This window comes from Abramis brama (genome assembly GCF_963993115.1).
Source record: "Abramis brama genome assembly, chromosome: 20".
NCBI lineage: Eukaryota > Metazoa > Chordata > Actinopteri > Cypriniformes > Leuciscidae > Abramis > Abramis brama.
Genome location: NC_139982.1, coordinates 9960549 through 9981376, shown reverse-complemented (window position 1 = coordinate 9981376; position 20828 = coordinate 9960549). Strand labels below are relative to the sequence as shown.

General features: G+C 37.2%; 1 protein-coding gene across 1 annotated transcript in view; it reads left to right on the top strand.

Moving 5' to 3' along the window:
• Window positions 1–20828, top strand: part of mafb (MAF bZIP transcription factor b) — a 97026-nt gene that overhangs the window by 7362 nt on the left and 68836 nt on the right. The window contains exon 2 of the mRNA XM_084094656.1: window positions 3179–3246. Within this exon, the coding sequence (XP_083950782.1) occupies window positions 3179–3206 (28 nt within the window). The 3' untranslated portion in view covers window positions 3207–3246. The remainder of the gene's footprint in view (window positions 1–3178; window positions 3247–20828) is intronic.

Genomic DNA, 20828 nt, shown 5'->3' with positions numbered 1-20828 from the left:
AGTTTGTTCTGGGGAACCAGCCATGCGTCAGATCATTCTGCGTCGAGTTCACGGCAGAGTTCATCAAACATGCGGAAAACTAGATGAAAAGATGTAGAATAGATCCATAGTCAAATAAATCAACAGAAAAATAATAAATCTGGGTAACACTTTACAATAAGGTTCATTAGTTAACATTAGTATATGTATTTACTAACCATGAGCGATACATTTGTTACAATATTTATTAATCTTTGTTAATGTTAGTTCATAAAAATCCAGCTGTTCATTGTTAGTTCATGTTCACAGTGCATTAACTAATGCTAACAAGTACAACCTTTGATTTTAATAAAGTATTAGAAAATGTTGAAATTAATATTTAAGATTAATAAATTATAATATTGTTCATTCTTAGCTCATGTTAACCAATGCAGTTAATTAATGTTCACTAATGAACCTTATTGTAAAGTGTTACTGAAATCTGCAATGCAATGCTCAGCTTCATGTCATTTGATTCTTATTTCTCAGTGAAAACTACAAAAGGAGAGATTTAGTAGAAGGTTCAAGCTGCTCTTTTACCAGTGAAAGTGAACAGTCACTGCTTCACAAAGTTCGTAAAATCATTGGTTGCAACGTTATTTGTTACAGTATTTATTCAACTTTGTTTATGTTAGTTCATAAAAATCCAGCTGTTCATTGTTAGTTCATGTTCACAGTGCATTAACTAATGCTAACAAGATTTTAATAAAGTATTAGTAAATTAAGAGAGATTAATAAATGCTGTATATGTGCAGTTCATTATTAGTTCATGTTAACCTTATTGTAAAGTCTACCATTTATTATTGTTGTATTATATATTTTAATTTATTGTTATTTTCCCCATTTCTGATGAACTATTCCTTAATATATCACAATGTCTAAAGCACGGCTGATTAACATAGCCCATGTGTTTAGTGTCTTATAAAGCGGGCAAGAAGGATTCAGCACAGGCTACAAAAGTCTATCAAAACATTTCTTTTATTTTATACATAGCATTGTGCAAAAAGTGCAAAATGAATTAAAACCAAATGAACAGGAGCAAACGTTTCAGCACACTGCTGTCTTCAGTGCTCACTCTGCAACAGACGTTCACCCTTTTCCTGATAAATAACCATTTCTTCTAGTTTTCATGAGTCTTATAAAGCCAAAACAGCTTTACAGAATCGTAATGTTTGCCTGAACTATCCCATTAATTGCAAAAGTATGAAATAGTTTAAAGAAGAGACCATAGACGAGTGTGTGTGTGTGTGTGTGTGTTTTGGCCTTGTGCCCATCCTGTGTTATACCTGCATCTCAATGAAGCTGGCAAGGTGATTTACTGGCAAGGTGTCTGGACTGCAGTCTCTCGCTCTCTCTCTCTTTAACCAGCGAGTCAAAGCGACATTGATCTCTCAGCCAGGCAAGGTGACCTACAGAGCTCCACTTCCCAAGCCTCTCTGTCCTCGTCTTCATCTCTCCCCCTCTCCGTGCGGGTCGTGACCCCGGCGAGTGATGTCATGTCCTGTGGCAGAGAGCACAGCAGTGAGGGGAATATGAAAACTGAAGCAAGTCCTTGAGCTGCTCTGAGCCACTCGTATCAATAACGCGCTTCACAATGTCCTGTTTCAACACTCTACCGCGCTTACTTTGCTTTTGAACCACTGTTATCCTAAAGGAAGAGCGCAGGCAGAAAATGACTATTTTGTCATTCGTGTGTATTCACCTCGAAACGTTTCTCTCTCTGTGTCTTTTGATATGTTAAAGTCTGCATGAAACATAAGTTGTGCTCTTCTTTTCTTCCATATTGTGCCGTATATATCCGAGTGAAACGGCTTCTCAAACAAGAACAAATGTGGGCGGGGCTTGATTGTGTCCGTGGGGAATTGATTGGATGGTTGTGGTTTGCTATTGGTGGATCTCATGTGAGTGACAGGTTGCCCCGCCCACATCATCAGAGAAGATGTCTGGGAAGTTATTCTGATTCAAGATTACTGAAGCATGGATAATGATGTGCACAGACACATCATTTATAATAAATTCGTTAATATTCCAAAAAGGAATAGTTCACAATAAAGAAAAAAAAAAAAAAAAAAAAAATACAATGCATGGTCAGTGGAAAAATTCCCCTCTACCTACATTTCTCTGAAACTTCAAAAACACACCTTCACGCTCAATTCACTGCAGTTTCCAGCTGTGGAAGTAAAACACCAATATTTATGCTGTGGAATTATCGTAAATACTAGTTTCCCAGTTTAAAAAAAAAAATGCGGACATCAACGCCCTCTCAAGTCAAAATTTGAATACGATGAGCTCGTAATCACAACAGGATGTAGGAATTTTCCGAGAGCACGCTAAAATAGCATTTTTTTTTTATTTTTTTTTTTAAGGTGGTGCGTTATTTTCAAACGATATTTAGAGAAGATAACCTTTATGCCACTTACCAGACTTTCCACACCCGAACTGCAGCGATACACACAACAACCAAGGTGATATGAGGTCATGTCTAGTTTGGGAATAACGCTGAACGGTTTTGGCGCCACTTACTGGACGTTTCAATTTGAAATTGAAAGTGCCGCGAAACATACAGGACGCAACGTATTATTATAATGCAGAAATGTTGCCAAGTTTTTCCACTTTTGAGGGAAGGAAAAGGAAATTCTCATTAATTTATCACTCATTTCATTCTTCTGTGAAACACAACGGAGATCTAACCCTTTGTTTTCCACACAAGAAACGTATTTCAGATGTGGCCGTTTAGAAACAAGAAAGTTGACGTTCAGCTGCGCGCAAGTAAACACGTGTTCGCGTGCACGTGAGCTCTCTCCTAAAGCTCGTTCAAAGGCGTTTTAAAGCATCTCTTTTAAAGCTGTTATCACTGCATTTAAACGCTGTTCACATCCTGAGGTAGAGATGTACAGGATAGATGTTATCGTTTGCTCTCTAAACTTTCTGGAGATATTTTACTCTAATAGAGTTTGCTGTAAACACAAATGTCACGCGCAGAGGTGTGTGTACAGTGGTGTGAGGTCAAAGTTCACCAGCCTGTCCCGCAGTGATTACAGAGCAGAATGAATGGTGTGTGTGAAGTGAACTGGGTCGAGGGACCGTTCTATTTTATAGAATTATAGTAATTATTTTTTGTTATCTCTCTTTCTTTTGCATATATTGTTCATCATGGAAGGACATCACGAAAGTTTCTACACCTGTGATACGACCTCTGACCCCTGCCCTTTGCCCCTGCAGTCTGAGGTAAGAGCAAAGATTTTCATTCTGACGAGATGAAAATTGTCACTCCCTATTTATGAATACAATAGTATATTTATACAAATATACTAGTATAATAATAGTGGGTTTTTCTATATGTGATATTTAAACAAAATCTTTTCTGCAGTTCAGAAATTTAACATTGTGTTGTTTAAAAAGAACAAAAGTGACGTAAAATACATTTTACTTGAAACTTGATTCATAATTAAATTATACATGATAATACACAAAGGAGTACAGAACCGATATTAAACATATTGTGCATATTTCTATATTAATTTATGTGGTTTTAATAAGTAGTATTCCAATTATAACTTTGTAATGAGTATTTCCATGTTTGGTTATTTAAATAGTGCATTATCGTTTGTTTGTGGTTGTCAATGAAAACCCTTGTGATGACGTGCTTTACTCTCTCGCAGTCATATTCTCATATACAGTAGCTTATGTATTTAAATATCGTTTATTTAGCATGAGACGGTCATTACTGACTAGCAGGCGTGGTGGAAATAAAGGAAGGTTATTTTCTGATGTCTGGAGGTTTGTTGACGGTCACAGTGTGACGTCTGTGAGTTTGTTCAGTGTGTGTGTGTGTGTGTGTGTGTGTGTGAATGGTTTGTTTTCAGGTGTGTAACGGAGTGTTATTGATCTTGTCACTGGTTTTCCCAACATACAGTAAATCGAGCGGCTACCACAAACTGTCCTGCCTCATATAATAACTCCTGTGAAACACTGAGGTCCAGAAACTGGCCAAAGCTGGTTTTGCTTTAAATCTGCTGCTGAATATGATTTCTGAAGGTTTATTTGAAAGATTAGGTTAAGTTATGGTACTTTACTAGAAAAACCTATGAGTGTGTGTGAGTGCGAGTGTGTGTGTGTTACAGTATACCGGTATGGCGGTTTATCACGATATTGACATGTACGATTATCATATCGTGAACATTTGCTTATCCACGGATTTAAAAAAAAAGAAACCAGATCAGATCTCACCTGCGCATATGTGAAAAACGAACGCAGGGTTTTCCTTGAAGAAGGATCTCCAGTTGTGTCCAGAAATGTGGATGAAGAGTGGCTGCAAAAGGAGGAAACACGTCGAACATGTTCTCCCATATCCGCGAACACCATCCCTGCCTGCGGATAAAGTTTCATATATATCATATTATAATATTTAAGTTTCATATTATAACTTAAGGCCGTATTTTTCCATGTTGCTGAGGGAATTTACAATATCACGCAGATGTCACGTAACATGCGCGATTTGATAGATGGATGAATAAATCTAAAATATAGCTGTGCAATAAATCAGATCGCTATATGAGTATTTCATAATTTTATTTATTCATCGTCAAACACACTCTGGCTGAAACTCATAGGAGTTTAGTACATCCTGTCAAAATAAAAGTTCGGTTTAGCTTAAAGAAATATATTACTATTGTACAATAGAATGTAGCCAACTTAAAGTTATAACAACAACATTAATAAAGTTTATTTAAACATTATTTAAGAAATAATATAGTTTTTTGTCTGTTTTAATTTAGTAAACTTCTGTTGTGCACAAAAGTTGTTACATTTCATCTGATTGCATTTTCAATAATATCATAGAATCCAGACAAATTATATCAGACAACCCAGAATTTCTGAAGAAATAAAATACATAAGACTCTATTATCTTATTATTATCTTAAATAACAATTAATAAATTAAGAATAAAAATAAGTTAAGATTTTATTAGACATGTTTGTTCAAATAGGAGATGTGCAACTTTATTTTTATTTTTATTTTTTTCAAAAGGAAGACTCATACTGCAAAAAAAAATCATTAAAAAAGTTTGTTTTAATATTGTTTTAATAATAATGATTGTTTAATACTGTATACCGTTAAACCGTGATGTTTTCTGAGACGATTATCATACTGTGTGCGTGTATCTAGTGCATCTAGTGTGTGTGTGTGCGTGTGTGTGCGTGTGTGTGTGTGTGCGTGTGTGTGTGTGTGTGTGTGTGCGTGTGTGTATGTGTGTGTGTGCGTGTGTGTGCGTGAGTGTGTGTGCGTGTGCGTGTGCGTGTGCGTGTGCGTGTGTGTGCGTGTGCGCGTGCGTGTGTGTGTGTGTGTGTGTGTGTGTGTGTGTGCGTGGGCTTGTTCTAGTTCGCTGAGGGTGAATCTGATAGGACATTATTGATGTTCTGCGTTGATTCTCCAGCATTAAACCGCATATATCCGCTGCAGTGAAACACAGGTGAGGTCATGACCAGGGCTCAGGAAACACACGCCTGTTTGTCTTATCTTCGTACGGATACACTTTCTTTAGTCATCGCTGGGATGTTGTTGTTGTTGCACCGCGATTGTGAAAAGTGATTTTGTTTTTGGTTCTTGATTTTACAACTGCATGCCAAATCCCTTCTCTCTCCTCATCCCTCCGCTGTCTAAATGTGTGTGTGTGTGTGTATGTTGAATGTAACTAAAGCCAGTAAGGATATGAGTTATATTTAGCAGCTCCTCCTGAAGACACTCGTGTGGATAAAAATACAGGCAGACTCAAGGAGAAGCGGTCCTGTCCTGCTCTCATCCGGCTGAGCTCCGGCTCGGCTCAGGCCTGGGAGACCGCACTGTGCTGTGGGTTTTAGGACGTTTACACATCTCTTCATGCTGTGCCTTTATATTTATGAGATTATTAATGCTGTTTTTGTAGGATTTCACTGATCAAAGCGCATAATTTCCACCAAAACGCAGCAGTCTTCCTGTAGCCTGTAGCATATCTCTCTCTCCATCTCTCTCTCTCTCTCTCTCTCTCTCTCTCTCTCCATCTCTCTCTCCATCTCTCTCTCTCTCTCTCTCTCTCCATCTCTCTCTCTCTCTCTCTCTCTCCATCTCTCCATCTCTCTCTCTCTCTCTCTCTCCATCTCTCTCTCTCTCTCTCTCCATCTCTCCATCTCTCTCTCTCTCTCTCTCTCTCTCTCTCTCTCTGTAGTGTTTTACGTCTGGTGTTTAATTGAACCCTAATACACACTGTTCAATAGCAATAGAGAAAGACTTGTTTTGGGGTCAGTATCTTTTTTCCCGCCCTTTTTATAGATACATAAATAGATAGACACGTTGATGGATGTCGTTAATTTATATGGAAAAAAAGTTTGTTTTAACATTTTATTCAGTCAGTGTGTGGAAGAACCAACATGCAGGAAGATATTTTATTGTCATATGGTGAGAAAAGCACAAAATTCTAGGAACAATGTGTCAAGATCATTAAGTCTCTAAAATATCAGTTAATTTGGCCTTTTTATGACATGACAAATTTATTTCAGGCTGTCAAGTGGAAAACCCCAAGAAAAATGTCACAATATTTATGATTAAAAAATTCATGATATTTATCAAAAGAATACTTTTTAACGTAAAGCATACATCCAATAATATATATATATATATATATATATATATATATTTTTTTTTTTTATTATTTATTTATTTATTTTTTTTACTTGGTTACACCACATGACATATTTAGACTAAAAAAGTTTATTTAAATTTGGAATTATTTATATTATTAAATTATTAAATAGTTTCTAAATGTTTATTTAGAATAATTTTTAAAAAATGTATGAAACTAACAAGTACAAATATTACATGCAGCCTTAAATTAAGTACAATCAACTTGGCTGGATAAGTCTTTTCAACTTAAATTATATTAAACTGACTTAAAAAAAATAGTTGAATCTCATTTAACTTATAAAAAAAGTAGAAAATTGCATAATTTGTAAAAGCAATGTAAAAACATGTCATGTTTTATTGATAATATTTTTTACAGTGTGAACTTCTTCATAAACTGATTAAACGTGTGTTCAGTCCCGAGGGAGCATCAGTGAGACTGTGTGTTTACTGGCTGGTCTAATCTCACTCGTCTGGTCAGTTGATCTCGTCGTCTCCTTCAGACTGTGAGGATGAGTGTGTGTGTGACAGAACTGGCACCCATAACCTTCTCTCTTTTATTCCTTTATTCTCGCAGTAGATCCGGTGGCATATATTTCCCCGGGCCGCAGGAACAGTGCGCCTCTTCGACTCCTTGTTAGCTTGACAAATAACTTCTGTGGGCAGAAAGTGCTGAATTTTAGCTTTCGGTGTCTATTTTCTGCCGGCTGACATTAATTTTGCGAGCTCTGCGGGAACTAACTATCAGAAATAAATAAATAAGGAAATAGCAGGGCTGAGGTTTCTGAACACGCGTTCACACCTCGTATCTGTGTGTATTTAACCCGCTCTGTGTGTGTTTGAGCTCTTCACAGACACGCTAAACACACTGCAGCACACATTCAAGCGTGTTTAATATCTCTCAAATTATGTGCTGTAAAATGACATTTTGGATTTTTATTTTATTTTATTTTTTTTATCAATCTAATCTGAAATTGACTGATTAATCAATGAACTAATTCTAAGACTGAACATCTTTTAGTGATTAATGCATATAAAATGTATATAAAATATTTACACCAAAAACAAATTTATCTGATCAGTTGATATTCATAAGTAAATTCAGAAAATAAACTGAATTTAACAAAACATTGACTTTAAATGCATGGATATTTCAAGTATATTTGTATAGCGCTTTTCACAATACAGATTGTATCAAAGCAGCTTCACAGTATTAAATAAAATAATACAACAGAGTTTGTTTCTAGTGGAATTTATTGATTGATAGAATAAAATTAAATATCCCCAAAATATCCCCAACATTTTTGACAGGGTTATTATAGTTAACTAAAACTAAAACCATTTTTAAAAAAAATGCATTACTTTAAATAAAAATAAACATTAACTCCAATAAAATAAAATATAGTTAGTTTCCAAGGCAATATTTTTCATTTTTGTTTACTTTAAGTTGAAGTACTAAAATAACTAAAACTAAATAAACTAAATAAAATCTGTGTACATTTAATTAAAAACAAAAACAACAATTACCAAAACTTGAACTAAAACTAAAATTAAAATAAAAAAAATAATTCAAAATCTGAACAAAAACTATAATAGTATGTTGATGATACTAAAATGTCACAGATATTTGGCAGGAAAGCGATTATGTGTCATTTTGATTCTTTGACACAGTTCAGTGGATCATGATATCTGGTCATGATGAAATTTGGTCACATTTTTAATTTACAATTCATAATTGACTGTGGTACTAGTTTTCAAAACACAAAAGACAAATAAAGTTTATGTTGATAGTAATGCAATTTATACTGTAATGGATTGCTGACCAAAAAATAAATAAATATTCACAGGCTCAAAACGTGTATATGGATATGAATATAGTGGAATATAATTGGAAACTTGAAATTGTTTACACATTTACAGACTCTCTGAATGTATTCTGATGCAGTGATGAGAAAAATCCCCCAGAATCCGTCAGCAGGGCTGTCTTTCAGAAACCCAATATCCGCACCGGCTCCGGCTGTAAGTGCTTGTTTAAATTTTCATGTCAGGAAGTGCAACAGAGCCGTTACGGGGAGCGAGGGGCTTGTGAACGCTTTAAAAGGCGTGTTTAAAGTGTTTTACAGGTATTTTAAAGGCTTGTTGCAGAGAGGCCTGCGTTTACTGTCGCTGGACCTTATTATCAGCAGATGTCCTGACCGACCCATCCCTCCCAGAATGCACCACGGGTCACATGCACTAGCTACATTGCAGTCAGCCTGACACACACATCATGAATTTCACACTTCTGGAGGTTATTATCGTCAGGAAACATGAGGCAACCACAAATAGTTGTTTTGTTTTATTATTTTCAGCTATTTTAGTGATTCTCCGCATTATTTCGCATTACTTCGACTGTCATGCAGTGCATTCTGGGATTGTCTCCTTTGATTTAAAAGCATCTTAGATTCAGATTTAAAATGCCTTGGGAAAAGAAGTGTGCTTGTGTTGAATGTGCACTTGTAGTGAACTTCAAATCTTAGTATCTAAAGTATATTTACAAAAACTACCTGCAGGTAATATATTAATGCTAATATATTAATATATTAATACTATAAATAATAATGTTAATATAAAAGGCCACTTTAGTGTATTAAATAGTCCTCTTTCATGACTGTTTCTTAACGTACTTAAGTAGACTTTTAAAAAGTGAACTTGTAATAATGTTAAATTAAAAGTTTTACTTTAAAGGCCATTTTAAATCATTATGTTTTATTAATTTTTTGTCATCATGCTCTAAAGAAGCACACACACTTTGATGTGTTGACGGACTAACGCACATGCTAAGAACTTGATTATCATTTTTACTGTAGTGTTACATTTAAAGTTAATATATTTTAGATGCACTAAATTGCAATTTCATCATTAATGCGTAATATTTAAATACATGACAAGTTTCAATAGACTAATGCCATTAAAAGTATATTTTAGTTTATCACACTGTACACTTTAGCCATATGTCAAAGACAATAAAAGTAATTATGAAATATAGTCCTAGTTAAAAACACAACTAATTCTTTAAATAATTGCATTTCATATAAATTTAATCGAATACATTTTCATTTAATGGCAATTAACATGCAATTAAGTGTCTTAAAACATTTCATTCAGTTCGTACTCAAGTCTATTCTTTTAAATAATATTAATTTCATAATAAGTACTCTTTTTAAAGTGTACTTTTTCACAATGACAGGCACACATTATAGGTTTTGATGTTGGATGTAATGCATTAGTAATTAATTTAATTTAATTTTTTAATAACAGTTACTTCTGATGCTTCAGCATTAAATACTGCATTATAGACTATATAGAACAATTCTAAATAAAACAATAGTGGATTTTAACATTCAAATTTAACATCTAATGTTACATTTTTTCAATGTTATGTTTTTAATGTAACGTTCTCCGTCTCAAGAATAATGTAGGCTATGCAATGCATTATTATATATGTCAATCCTTGTGTTGTGCGACTGCTCGAGCTTGATGTGGGGTTTAGTAGTAATGCAATAGTTTTAGAGAGAGTAATTAGTCCAGTAATCTATTTACACTGTTGAGGTGTAATTAGTATCTGGTAATGAATTGGTTTTGTGGAGTAGCTCGCCCAGCTCTGGTGTGTGTGTGACGCTCCTGTAGAAGAGCTCGTCAGGTGTGTGTGACGAGACGACAACACAACTCACGGAAATACACAACATGTGATAGATCTGCGTATCTGGGGAAAGAATCCGACTCAGTGTGTGTGTGTGTGTCACACACGTGTGTGTGCGGCTGAAATGAATGCTTTAATTTGAAGTGAGTGATTTTACTGCGGATCTAAAGGTGTTGTGTGTAAAGAGCTGATCCTGATCATGCTATACATGGCTGATTGTACAGGAATATAAACTCACAATTGCGAGATAATTTGGAATTACGTTTTGTATTTTGTTATTTCGTGGCGGAAACAAGCTTTCATACGTAATAGGTGTGTGTGTCTGGATGTCTTAATTTATTAAAAATATTAAAAATGAAATTCAGAAATACAATGTCTAGAATACATATTTTCTATGATGTTTTTAATGAAATGATTAAACCTAATTAAACTGTATTTTTATGAATTTATTTTTGAATGATAATTTAATATGTATGTGTGTGTGTATATATATATGCACACTGTATATAAAGTATTAAATTAAAGTTTTGTTAAAACGAGATGAAAGTTTTTCAAAAAGAGTTGATGATCACACTGAAGACATTTCAAGAAGTTTAATATTTGAAAATCAACAAACAACAAATAAAACAAGCAGCTCTATGCACTTTTTAAAGCAAGATTCTATTATGTGGTATTTCCTTCCTTATAATGACGTCGTCAATAGCAATGCATTATAACACCGCGCACATCCATTGTAACGGCCGCCTAGTGTTAAGTAGTGTTCATGACATGAATGTTGATGTGCCTTTAAGATAACTTCTTCTATGGCGTACGTTATTGTATGCATGCTGGTTTTATGTGAGCGCGCACGCACACAGTGAGAGTGAGATTGCTCGCGCAAAGAGGAAGATGGCCGCTCTACAGCTGACCGTTGTTTTATTATAATGTGTTTACTTCCACTTTGATTTGTAGCGTGTTTTAGAGTGTTTTATTTTCCCTTTTAACATTCGCTCTTTGACATGTATGTGAAGTGTGCGCTTAACTGAGAGAAAACATCTATAAAAGTCTCGTGGAACTAACAGTTCATTTGCACTGTCTTGTATCTGGGTAACGTTAGTATTCAAACTCTCTGACAGACGTTACACCATGATCACAATGGACGCGCTCTCTCGTTTCATTCAAATACAACTTGCCGTCTTGCGTCTCCGTTTTTAATTGTATTTTAAAATTAAATCAGAGTTGATTTATTGTTTACAGAGTTTGATAATATTGTTGTGATGATCATCTTGTCTGAACGATTGTTTTGTACGCTGTAATGGATTTATAAACAGGTAAGATTTAAAACATTAATCTCAATTCAATGTCCCCGTAATTATGTGCTAAAAAAAATCGGTGTAATAAGTGTATAATGAATATAAATTATTATCCCTTAAATGTCACATAGTCTTGTTTGAACTTGTTCGTTCGTCTTTGGCTCAAAGGCACTTGCTGCGAACTTTTCTTTGCGGAAGCTTCACGTTTATTTCAAGTGATTGATATAAAATAGTTCAACTTAAAACAACATTTTATGCCCAATTATTTCCTAGTAGTTTTGGTATTGAGGTCAAAGTTAACTTGCCTTGCGTTCGCTATACAACAGTGGGTAATGGTCACACAAGACGACTCGGCTACTTTCTTGTGCATGTTAGAGCTGACAGGGTGACCATCCTCGATTAAGTTTCCCTCAGGATTTTTGTTAAAGCCAAAATATGACCACACCTCAGAATTGGTTCTCTTAAAAGGCAGAAAAATCTCCCGAGCACGGTCACTGCCTTCCGCAATTCCTTCTTGAATAAAAAAAAACAACAACATTGCGCGCTGCGCCTGCATCAGACTGTTGCTGGCTGAACAGGATCTAAAATCGCGATAATCAAACACGGTTTTAATGATAATTAAATTTTAAACGATATTACTAACCGTCAGTGCATTTTATCGTGGTTTATAGTGAAACCGGTAATCGTCCCATCCCTAATATATATATATATTTGCTATCTTGAAAAATATATTCAAAAACTTTTTTCCAAAATGAAGTATAAATAAGAGCTGGATCAACGTTTTGATCTGATGTTGACTTTGAGGCCTGGAGCCCAGTGATGTGGCCATTCAAACCTTCATCCTCTGCTATCCCACAATCCCCTGCTGCGACACACACACCTCCACTGCAGCACTTCTCACACTCTCGCCTCACGCTGGGGCTTCAGTGATGCGGACGCTTGACCTCGTGCACACACACCTTTCCTGACCTTTAACCTTTCAGTGAATCTGATAGGCTGACGTGACCGGCTCTGACCTGAGAGAGAGAGAGAGAGAGAGAGAGAGAGAGAGACAGAGGGAGAGAGAGAGAGAGAGAGAGAGAGAGAGAATGAGAATCTGAATATAGTGTGTGTGTGTGTGTGCGTGTGTGTGTGTGCGTGTGTGTGTGTGTGAGGACAGAGCGGGCTGTGTGTGATGGGAATGGGGGGAGGAACAGTACAACAGCTCTGCGGCAATTACAATAATTTCAAATTAATATGAGGATTCTGGTGCATGCTTATCTGCATAGTGGAAGCACTTCCACATCAATCAAAATGCAGTGGTGTATTAACCCCCCCCCCCACACACGCACACACACACACACACACGCACACACACACATATATGCACACACATACATGCACACACACACATGCACACACATACACGCATATACATGCACACACGCACACACATGCGTGCACACACGCGCACACACACACACACACACTGCCGTACATAATCAACGCTGTACACGCTGCTTTCCCCCTCAAAGATAACTAGATTTGTACATTTTCTGAAGGAAATATGTTATACTTTCCCATGCAAAACTTGCGGCGTGATGCTATAGGCTGTTGCCAGGGCGTTGCTAAGGTGTTGTTTAGAGGTTCAGCATGTTGTACCATTTTCTTTCTTTTCTGCATGTTTCTGCATGTCTGTTGGTTGCACCACTTGACTTTAGTTTCGCAAATAAAGTTTTTCAGATATTAATAAGCAATAAAACAGATAAATTAATTAATTAAAGACATGCTCATCATAGATTCAAGTCTTTATGAATTGCTTTTTTAATATACTTTTTAATGTATGGAAATAGAAGTGTAATGTTAGAGTGATGTTTACGCTAGTAATCGAGTAATTATTGAGTTCTGAGAGCGCTGGAGAGATTGTGAAGTGTTTCGATGTGTTTTGTTCCACACCGCGTCTCGTAACCTCAAGTGCCGCCCACTTGAAAATGTCAAACAGAGGAAGGAAAGCGTTTGACGGCGCTCGGCTGTTTGTTCTCACACACAATCATCGTTTCCACTGCGCTCATCACTTTCTGTCCAGATCACACATCCTAAATAGGACGAATTAACCAAGCGTCTCTTTCAACCTCAATTCCGTTATTGTCACCGCAACAGTCATTAAAGTGTCTGGGCTTTTCTGGTTTGATCATAATGCCATTCATCAATACTTCTCTTGCTCATACTGTGGGGGATTTGATCAAAGCTAATTAATACTTCATTTGATGCCTTTCATGACATCTGTCAGGGATTTTAACCTGATGGAGAAAAAAAGAAACTCGCCACAAATAATATTTTAGTATCGTTTAGGGCCCTATAAGATACTTTGTATTTTATTTTTTCACAAATTCCATTTTATGTTTATCCAAATTCTGTTTTGTTTTTTTAATTTAAATTTTCCTGGATTATGATTTTATTTACTTAAATTGCCATTTTTTTCAATCAAAAAGCATATCTAATTAACTTAAATTATGAAACTTATACAACTTAACATCAATGTATTAAAAGTTTAACAAAAATTGGCCCTTTGAAAAAAAAAGTACTTTTTTTTTTTCTAATTTCGTTTTATTTTAAACCAAATTCTGTGTTTTCTTCTGGATTCCTATGGTTTAATTACATTTTATTAATCAAAAAGCATGTCTAAATAATTGAATTATTAAAAACAACAATTGAAAATACTTTTCAATTTACATTTCTATGAAACTGTGTTTGTTCCTTAAAATAATGAATAATATTTGAATATTATAATGAATATATACTGTTTTAAGTTTTAATAAGTTTTAATAACATTTATTATTAGTGTTAGTATTATTATTAATTTGAGACGTCGCTAAATTCTACAGAACAACAGTCTCAATTTCTTCAAGTTAAGCTCTTGCCATGAAGAGCTTTGAGTTTCTGTGTGTTCGATATGACGACAGTTTTTCTCAAGTGAAACGTTAACGTGCTGATGACTCTGGAGATGAAGTTCATGCGTTCATGTATCCATATAGTGACATATGTGATATATATCCATGTTTTACTGTTTTTATGACTGGATTCCTTTCCGCATCCTGGAGATCATAGGGCCCTAATTAATTGAGATACTGTTATAGTTTTTATTATTTCATTTTAATTTTAAAAGGATTTTTTTATTTTATTTTTTCGTTTCAGTTTTTAGGCATTTTAGTAACTAAATTAAATTCAAGATTCAAACGGTATAATGGTGCTAACAACCACTCAGAACACAGCTAATGTGCTAACAAACAAATTATCTGAGCCATGCAATTCACATTATTATTATTATTATTATTATTTACATAAAGAATTTTAGGAAAAAAATCCAAGGCGAAGTCGATACCTAAATTAACTTAATTGAAATCTCCATGAAATCCCCAGAGCAATGAAAGAGCCTCTTCCTGTGGGTTTGTTCTGTGTGAATCAAAGGCAGCCGCCACGGGACGGTGTGTGTGTGTGTGTGTGTGTGTGTGTGTGTGTGAGGGTGTGATTCCCTCTGCGAGGACACCTCATTTACAGCCACAACATTCTGTGGATAAAAGAGTTAGTTTTTTTAAGCGATTCAACACTCAGTTCTGCCTTTCTGCCCGCAGATCCTGTCATTGTTTCATCAGTTTCTGTCTGTACGAGTGAACCGAGGCCCTCCATCTCTCCGTCAGTCCATCTCTCCATCTCTCCGTCAGTCCTTCTCTCCATCTCTCCGTCAGTCCTTCTCTCCATCTCTCCGTCAGTCCTTCTCTCCATCTCTCCGTCAGTCCTTCTTTCCATCTCTCCGTCAGTCCATCTCTTCATCTCTCCGTCAGTCCTTCTCTCCATCTCTCCGTCAGTCCTTCTCTCCATCTCTCCGTCAGTCCATCTCTCCATCTCTCCGTCAGTCCATCTCTCCGTCAGTCTATCTCTCCATCTCTCCGTCAGTCCTTCTCTCCATCTCTCCGTCAGTCCATCTCTCCGTCAGTCTCTCTCCATCTCTCCGTCAGTCCTTCTCTCCATCTCTCCGTCAGTCCATCTCTCCATCTCTCCGTCAGTCCATCTCTCCGTCAGTCTCTCTCCATCTCTCCGTCAGTCCTTCTCTCCATCTCTCCGTCAGTCCTTCTCTCCATCTCTCCGTCAGTCCATCTCTCCATCAGTCCATCTCTCCATCTCTCTGTCAGTCTCTCTCCATCTCTCCGTCAGTCCTTCTCTCCATCTCTCCGTCAGTCCATCTCTCTGTCAGTCTATCTCTCCATCTCTCCGTCAGTCCTTCTCTCCATCTCTCCGTCAGTCCTTCTCTCCATCTCTCCGTCAGTCCATCTCTCCGTCAGTCTCTCTCCATCTCTCCGTCAGTCCTTCTCTCCATCTCTCCGTCAGTCCATCTCTCCATCAGTCCATCTCTCCATCTCTCCGTCAGTCCTTCTCTCCATCTCTCCGTCAGTCCTTCTCTCCATCTCTCCGTCAGTCTATCTCTCCATCTCTCCGTCAGTCCTTCTCTCCATCTCTCCGTCAGTCTATCTCTCCATCTCTCCGTCAGTCCTTCTCTCCATCTCTCCGTCAGTCCATCTCTCCATCAGTCCATCTCTCCATCTCTCCGTCAGTCCTTCTCTCCATCTCTCCGTCAGTCCATCTCTCCATCTCTCCGTCAGTCTATCTCTCCATCTCTCCGTCAGTCCTTCTCTCCATCTCTCCGTCAGTCCTTCTCTCATCTCTCCGTCAGTCCATCTCTCCATCTCTCCGTCAGTCCTTCTCTCCATCTCTCCGTCAGTCTATCTCTCCATCTCTCCGTCAGTCATTCTCTCCATCAGTCCTTCTCTCCGTCAGTACATCTCTCTATCTCTCCGTCAGTCCTTCTCTCCATCTCTCCGTCAGTCCTTCTCTCCATCTCTCTGTCAGTCCTTCTCTCCATCTCTCCGTCAGTCCATCTCTCCTTCTCTCCATCTCTCTGTCAGTCCATCTCTCCGTCAGTCCTTCTCTCCATCTCTCCGTCAGTCCATCTCTCCTTCTCTCCGTCAGTCCATCTCTCCTTCTCTCCATCTCTCCTTCTCTCCATCTCTCCGTCAGTCCTTCTCTCCATCTCTCCGTCAGTCCTTCTCTCCATCTCTCCTTCTCTCCATCTCTCCGTCAGTCCTTCTCTTCATCTCTCCGTCAGTCCATCTCTCCTTCTCTCCATCTCTCCTTCTCTCCATCTCTCCGTCAGTCCTTCTCTCCATCTCTCCGTCAGTCCATCTCTCCTTCTCTCCATCTCTCCGTCAGTCCTTCTCTCCATCTCTCCGTCAGTCCATCTCTCCTTCTCTCCATCTCTCCGTCAGTCCATCTCTCCATCAGTCCATCTCTCCTTCTCTCCATCTCTCCTTCTCTCCATCTCTCCATCAGTCCATCTCTCCATCAGTCCATCTCTCCTTCTCTCCATCTCTCCATCAGTCCATCTCTCCATCAGTCCATCTCTCCTTCTCTCCATCTCTCCGTCAGTCCATCTCTCCATCAGTCCATCTCTCCTTCTCTCCATCTCTCCTTCTCTCCATCTCTCCATCAGTCCATCTCTCCTTCTCTCTGTCAGTCCATCTCTCATTCTCTCATTCTCTCCATCTCTCCATCAGTCCATCTCTCCTTCTCTCCATCTCTCATTCTCTCATTCTCTCCTTCTATCCATCTATCCGTCAGTCCATCTCTCCTTCTCTCCATCTCTCCATCTCTCCGTCAGTCCTTCTCTCCATCTCTCCGTCAGTCCATCTCTCCTTCTCTCCATCTCTCCATCTCTCCGTCAGTCCTTCTCTCCATCTCTCCGTCAGTCCTTCTCTCCATCTCTCCATCTCTCCGTCAGTCCATCTCTCCTTCTCTCCATCTCTCCATCTCTCATTCTCTCATTCTCTCCATCTCTCCGTCAGTCCTTCTCTCCATCTCTCATTCTCTCCATCTCTCCATCTCTCCGTCAGTCAGTCTCTCCTTCTCTCCATCTCTTCGTCAGTCCAAATGAAATCTGACGGCCGGGTTTGTTAGATTAGCTCTGTGATAATCTGAACATACAGCCTCCGATATCCTGGGATGAGATTACAGCCACTATAACACACACACACACACACACACACACACACACACACACACACACACACATACACACACACACACACATACACACACACACACACACTCCTCATCCGCTTGACCATTGAGAGACAGTGAAAACAATCTGCTGCTTATAATAGAGGTTTATTTAAAAATACCCACACTGCTGGCTGTGTTTAATTATAGCACAGCCGAGTATTAGATTGCTGATATTGTAGCTCAACTACTTCCGTTTTCTCCCTTGTTTTTTCTGCTTTTATAATCTAGAATTAATATCATTTTGGGTAAAAGTGTCTCCTATATATGTATATGTGTATATGCATATAAAATTTTTGAAAGAGATTAATACTTTTATTCAGCCTGGATTCGTTAAATTGATAATAAGTGACTGTAAAGACTTTTACATAGTTACAAAAAAAATACATATTTTAAATAAATGAACTGAAGTATCTATTCTAAGAATGCTTCGAAATCCTGAACGAAATGCATCATGGTTTCTACAAAAATATAAAGCGTTTTAAATTTTCTTTTCTAAAAAAAAAAAATCATATTTTATATACATTCAGAAAGTCTTGTAGTTTTGTGAAGTTGCACGCTAGTCAGTCGACTATCATTAAACATGACCACTGGATTCACAGAAATGATGATTTCCACTTTAAGAAGTGTTTTCTAAACATTGCAACATTGCATATCTAATCAACTGACGTTCAATTAACGTTAATTATTATTTTAATTATCACTCTATAAGTAATTTAAGCATGTATTGCTGTCTTTGAAAGGCTTTTGTCTTTCAAACACATTTTTACTATAATTTTTATACATTTTAAAATTATTTTTTATGATTTAATTACTAAATAGCTTTTCATTAAACTCACAAACCCCTTCAGTTCCTCCCTGATGTAATGCAATATTTAATGCACTTCATGTTGATAACAAAAAATGGAATATATTTTGTATCTCTTTGTATTTTATATCGGTACAGTACAATTGGATTTATAAATAGAAGTGTTTGGACAAAAGTAATCTAAAAGTAATCTAAAAGTAGTCAGATTACATACCTAAAATGTGGAAATACAATGGAGTACATTACTAACTACAATTTTTGTAATGTAATGGATATATAGATATATATATATAGATATAGATAGATAGATATAGGTGACATTAAAACATACAATACTTAGCAATGCACTTTATTCTTTACAGTCAATGCTTTTAACCCCGCCCCTGCTGTGATGTCATATTGTAAAAAGAATTTGAATAGTCATTAGATATTCATGAGGTTCACACCATCCCATCTGATGCCAGACCGAATAATATCTAAAATCACAGCATATGCCGCCACTGCAGCTTTTATGGTAATAACCAGTTTATAATAATGAATAATGACGAAAATCATGTGAGTCAAGTTAATTCAAAGAAAAGCTTGTGCAGCATTTGTTTGCCGATCATACTTGCTTTAATATTCTATCTAATACAGTGATTTAAGTGTAACAGTGGGATAGTGTGACAGTGTATGAAAGAAAAAATAGTGTGTGTGAGAGAGAGAAAGAGGCTGAGCACATAATGTTGGCAGTGACACACAGTGTGAACATACTGTGCTGGTTAAACAAACAGAGAGTGTGTTCACTGTGTCCTTTATCTCACACACACACACACACACACACACACACATGCGCGCTCATGGTCTTATTATAGCACACAGGAAATATACCAAATATACCCTCACACTCGCAGGAGTGTGTACCAGTGAGAGCTGGACAATCTGGCTTAGTTTTACGCCACACATCTTGAGCTTTCTATAGAGACTCCATCATCTTACAGTGTGTTAAATCTCACATCCTAAAATAGCATTATTTACTTTATTTATTAATGTTTTTTAACATTGTTACATCCTCGACGGAGGTTTTGTCAGACGTATTTCCCTTATAGGGACAGTCCCTGAAGTATATGAGTGTAAAGCCTCTGTCTCGATCTGCGAGGTGATTCGGCTGTTTCTGGCGTACCGATGGTGGACGTTTGCCAACGAAAGCCTGCTTTTCCTCTCTGAAGGGGACGAGGTCATTCCCCTGTCCCTCTTAAACACTGATTGTCTTTCTTATCTGGTGTCTGATGTCTCTTTTATCAGGTTCGGCTTTAGAATTGCTTCACCAGTGAGTTGCAACAGAATCTGCTTTTCAAGTCAGTGTTGTCAGTAGCATATGTGCTTTATGTGTTTGATAAATGTCGATTAGATGCAGGTACTGTAGGCCACTACCTTTTAAAAGGACACTAATGATTAGTTAATCATCATTTATTCATTGTCATGTCCCATAGATCACAAAAGGAGATGTTATGAAGAATGTTCATGCTGCTCTTTTCCAGCAATGCCAGTTTATAGTGACCAGTGTTGAGGATAACTTTAACAAGTCACTCTGTGTTCTCCTGTACTGACTGACAGCGCTCCTGTCTTTTTGTTGAGAGAATCGTAAGTTCTGAGGCGTTGTGTGTGAACATGATGCTTATAGTAGTTCTGGATTAAATATGAACATGCATTTACTCATCTCACTGACAAAAAAAAACAAAATTACGCAAACCTGCAATAATTAAATGTTAAGGCAGACATACTTTATGTATTTAATCTCACTTCATTAACCAATGTCTTTGCTGCTGAAAGGTGTAGGAGTGAATGTGTGTTTCCTTCATCCTGAGGCGTATTCATTTCACTTTTGCTGTGAACGGGCCTTTACATATACCAAAAAGAGAACTTTTTTTGTTATTATTAAAAAACAAGCAAGCCCAGCCCAGCCCAGGTGAGAACAAGTAACGCAAAAGTAACGTAACGCATTACTTTCCATAAAAAGTAGCTAAGTAACTAAGTTACTTTTTTTCGGGAGTAATGCAATATTGTAATGCATTACTTTTAAAAGTAACCCAACACTGATAGTGACCACGAGTGTAAAGCTCCAGAAACAACATCAGCAATACCACAAAAGTGCTCTATATCAATTGTGTTACTTTGTAATTCTCCTGAAACTATCCAACAGCTTAATCCCTCGTGGGAAAAGTGCAGTCAATTGTATTGAATATGCACTTGTAGTGTACTTCAACACCTAAAAGTGTGTGTGTGTGTGTGTGTGTACTTG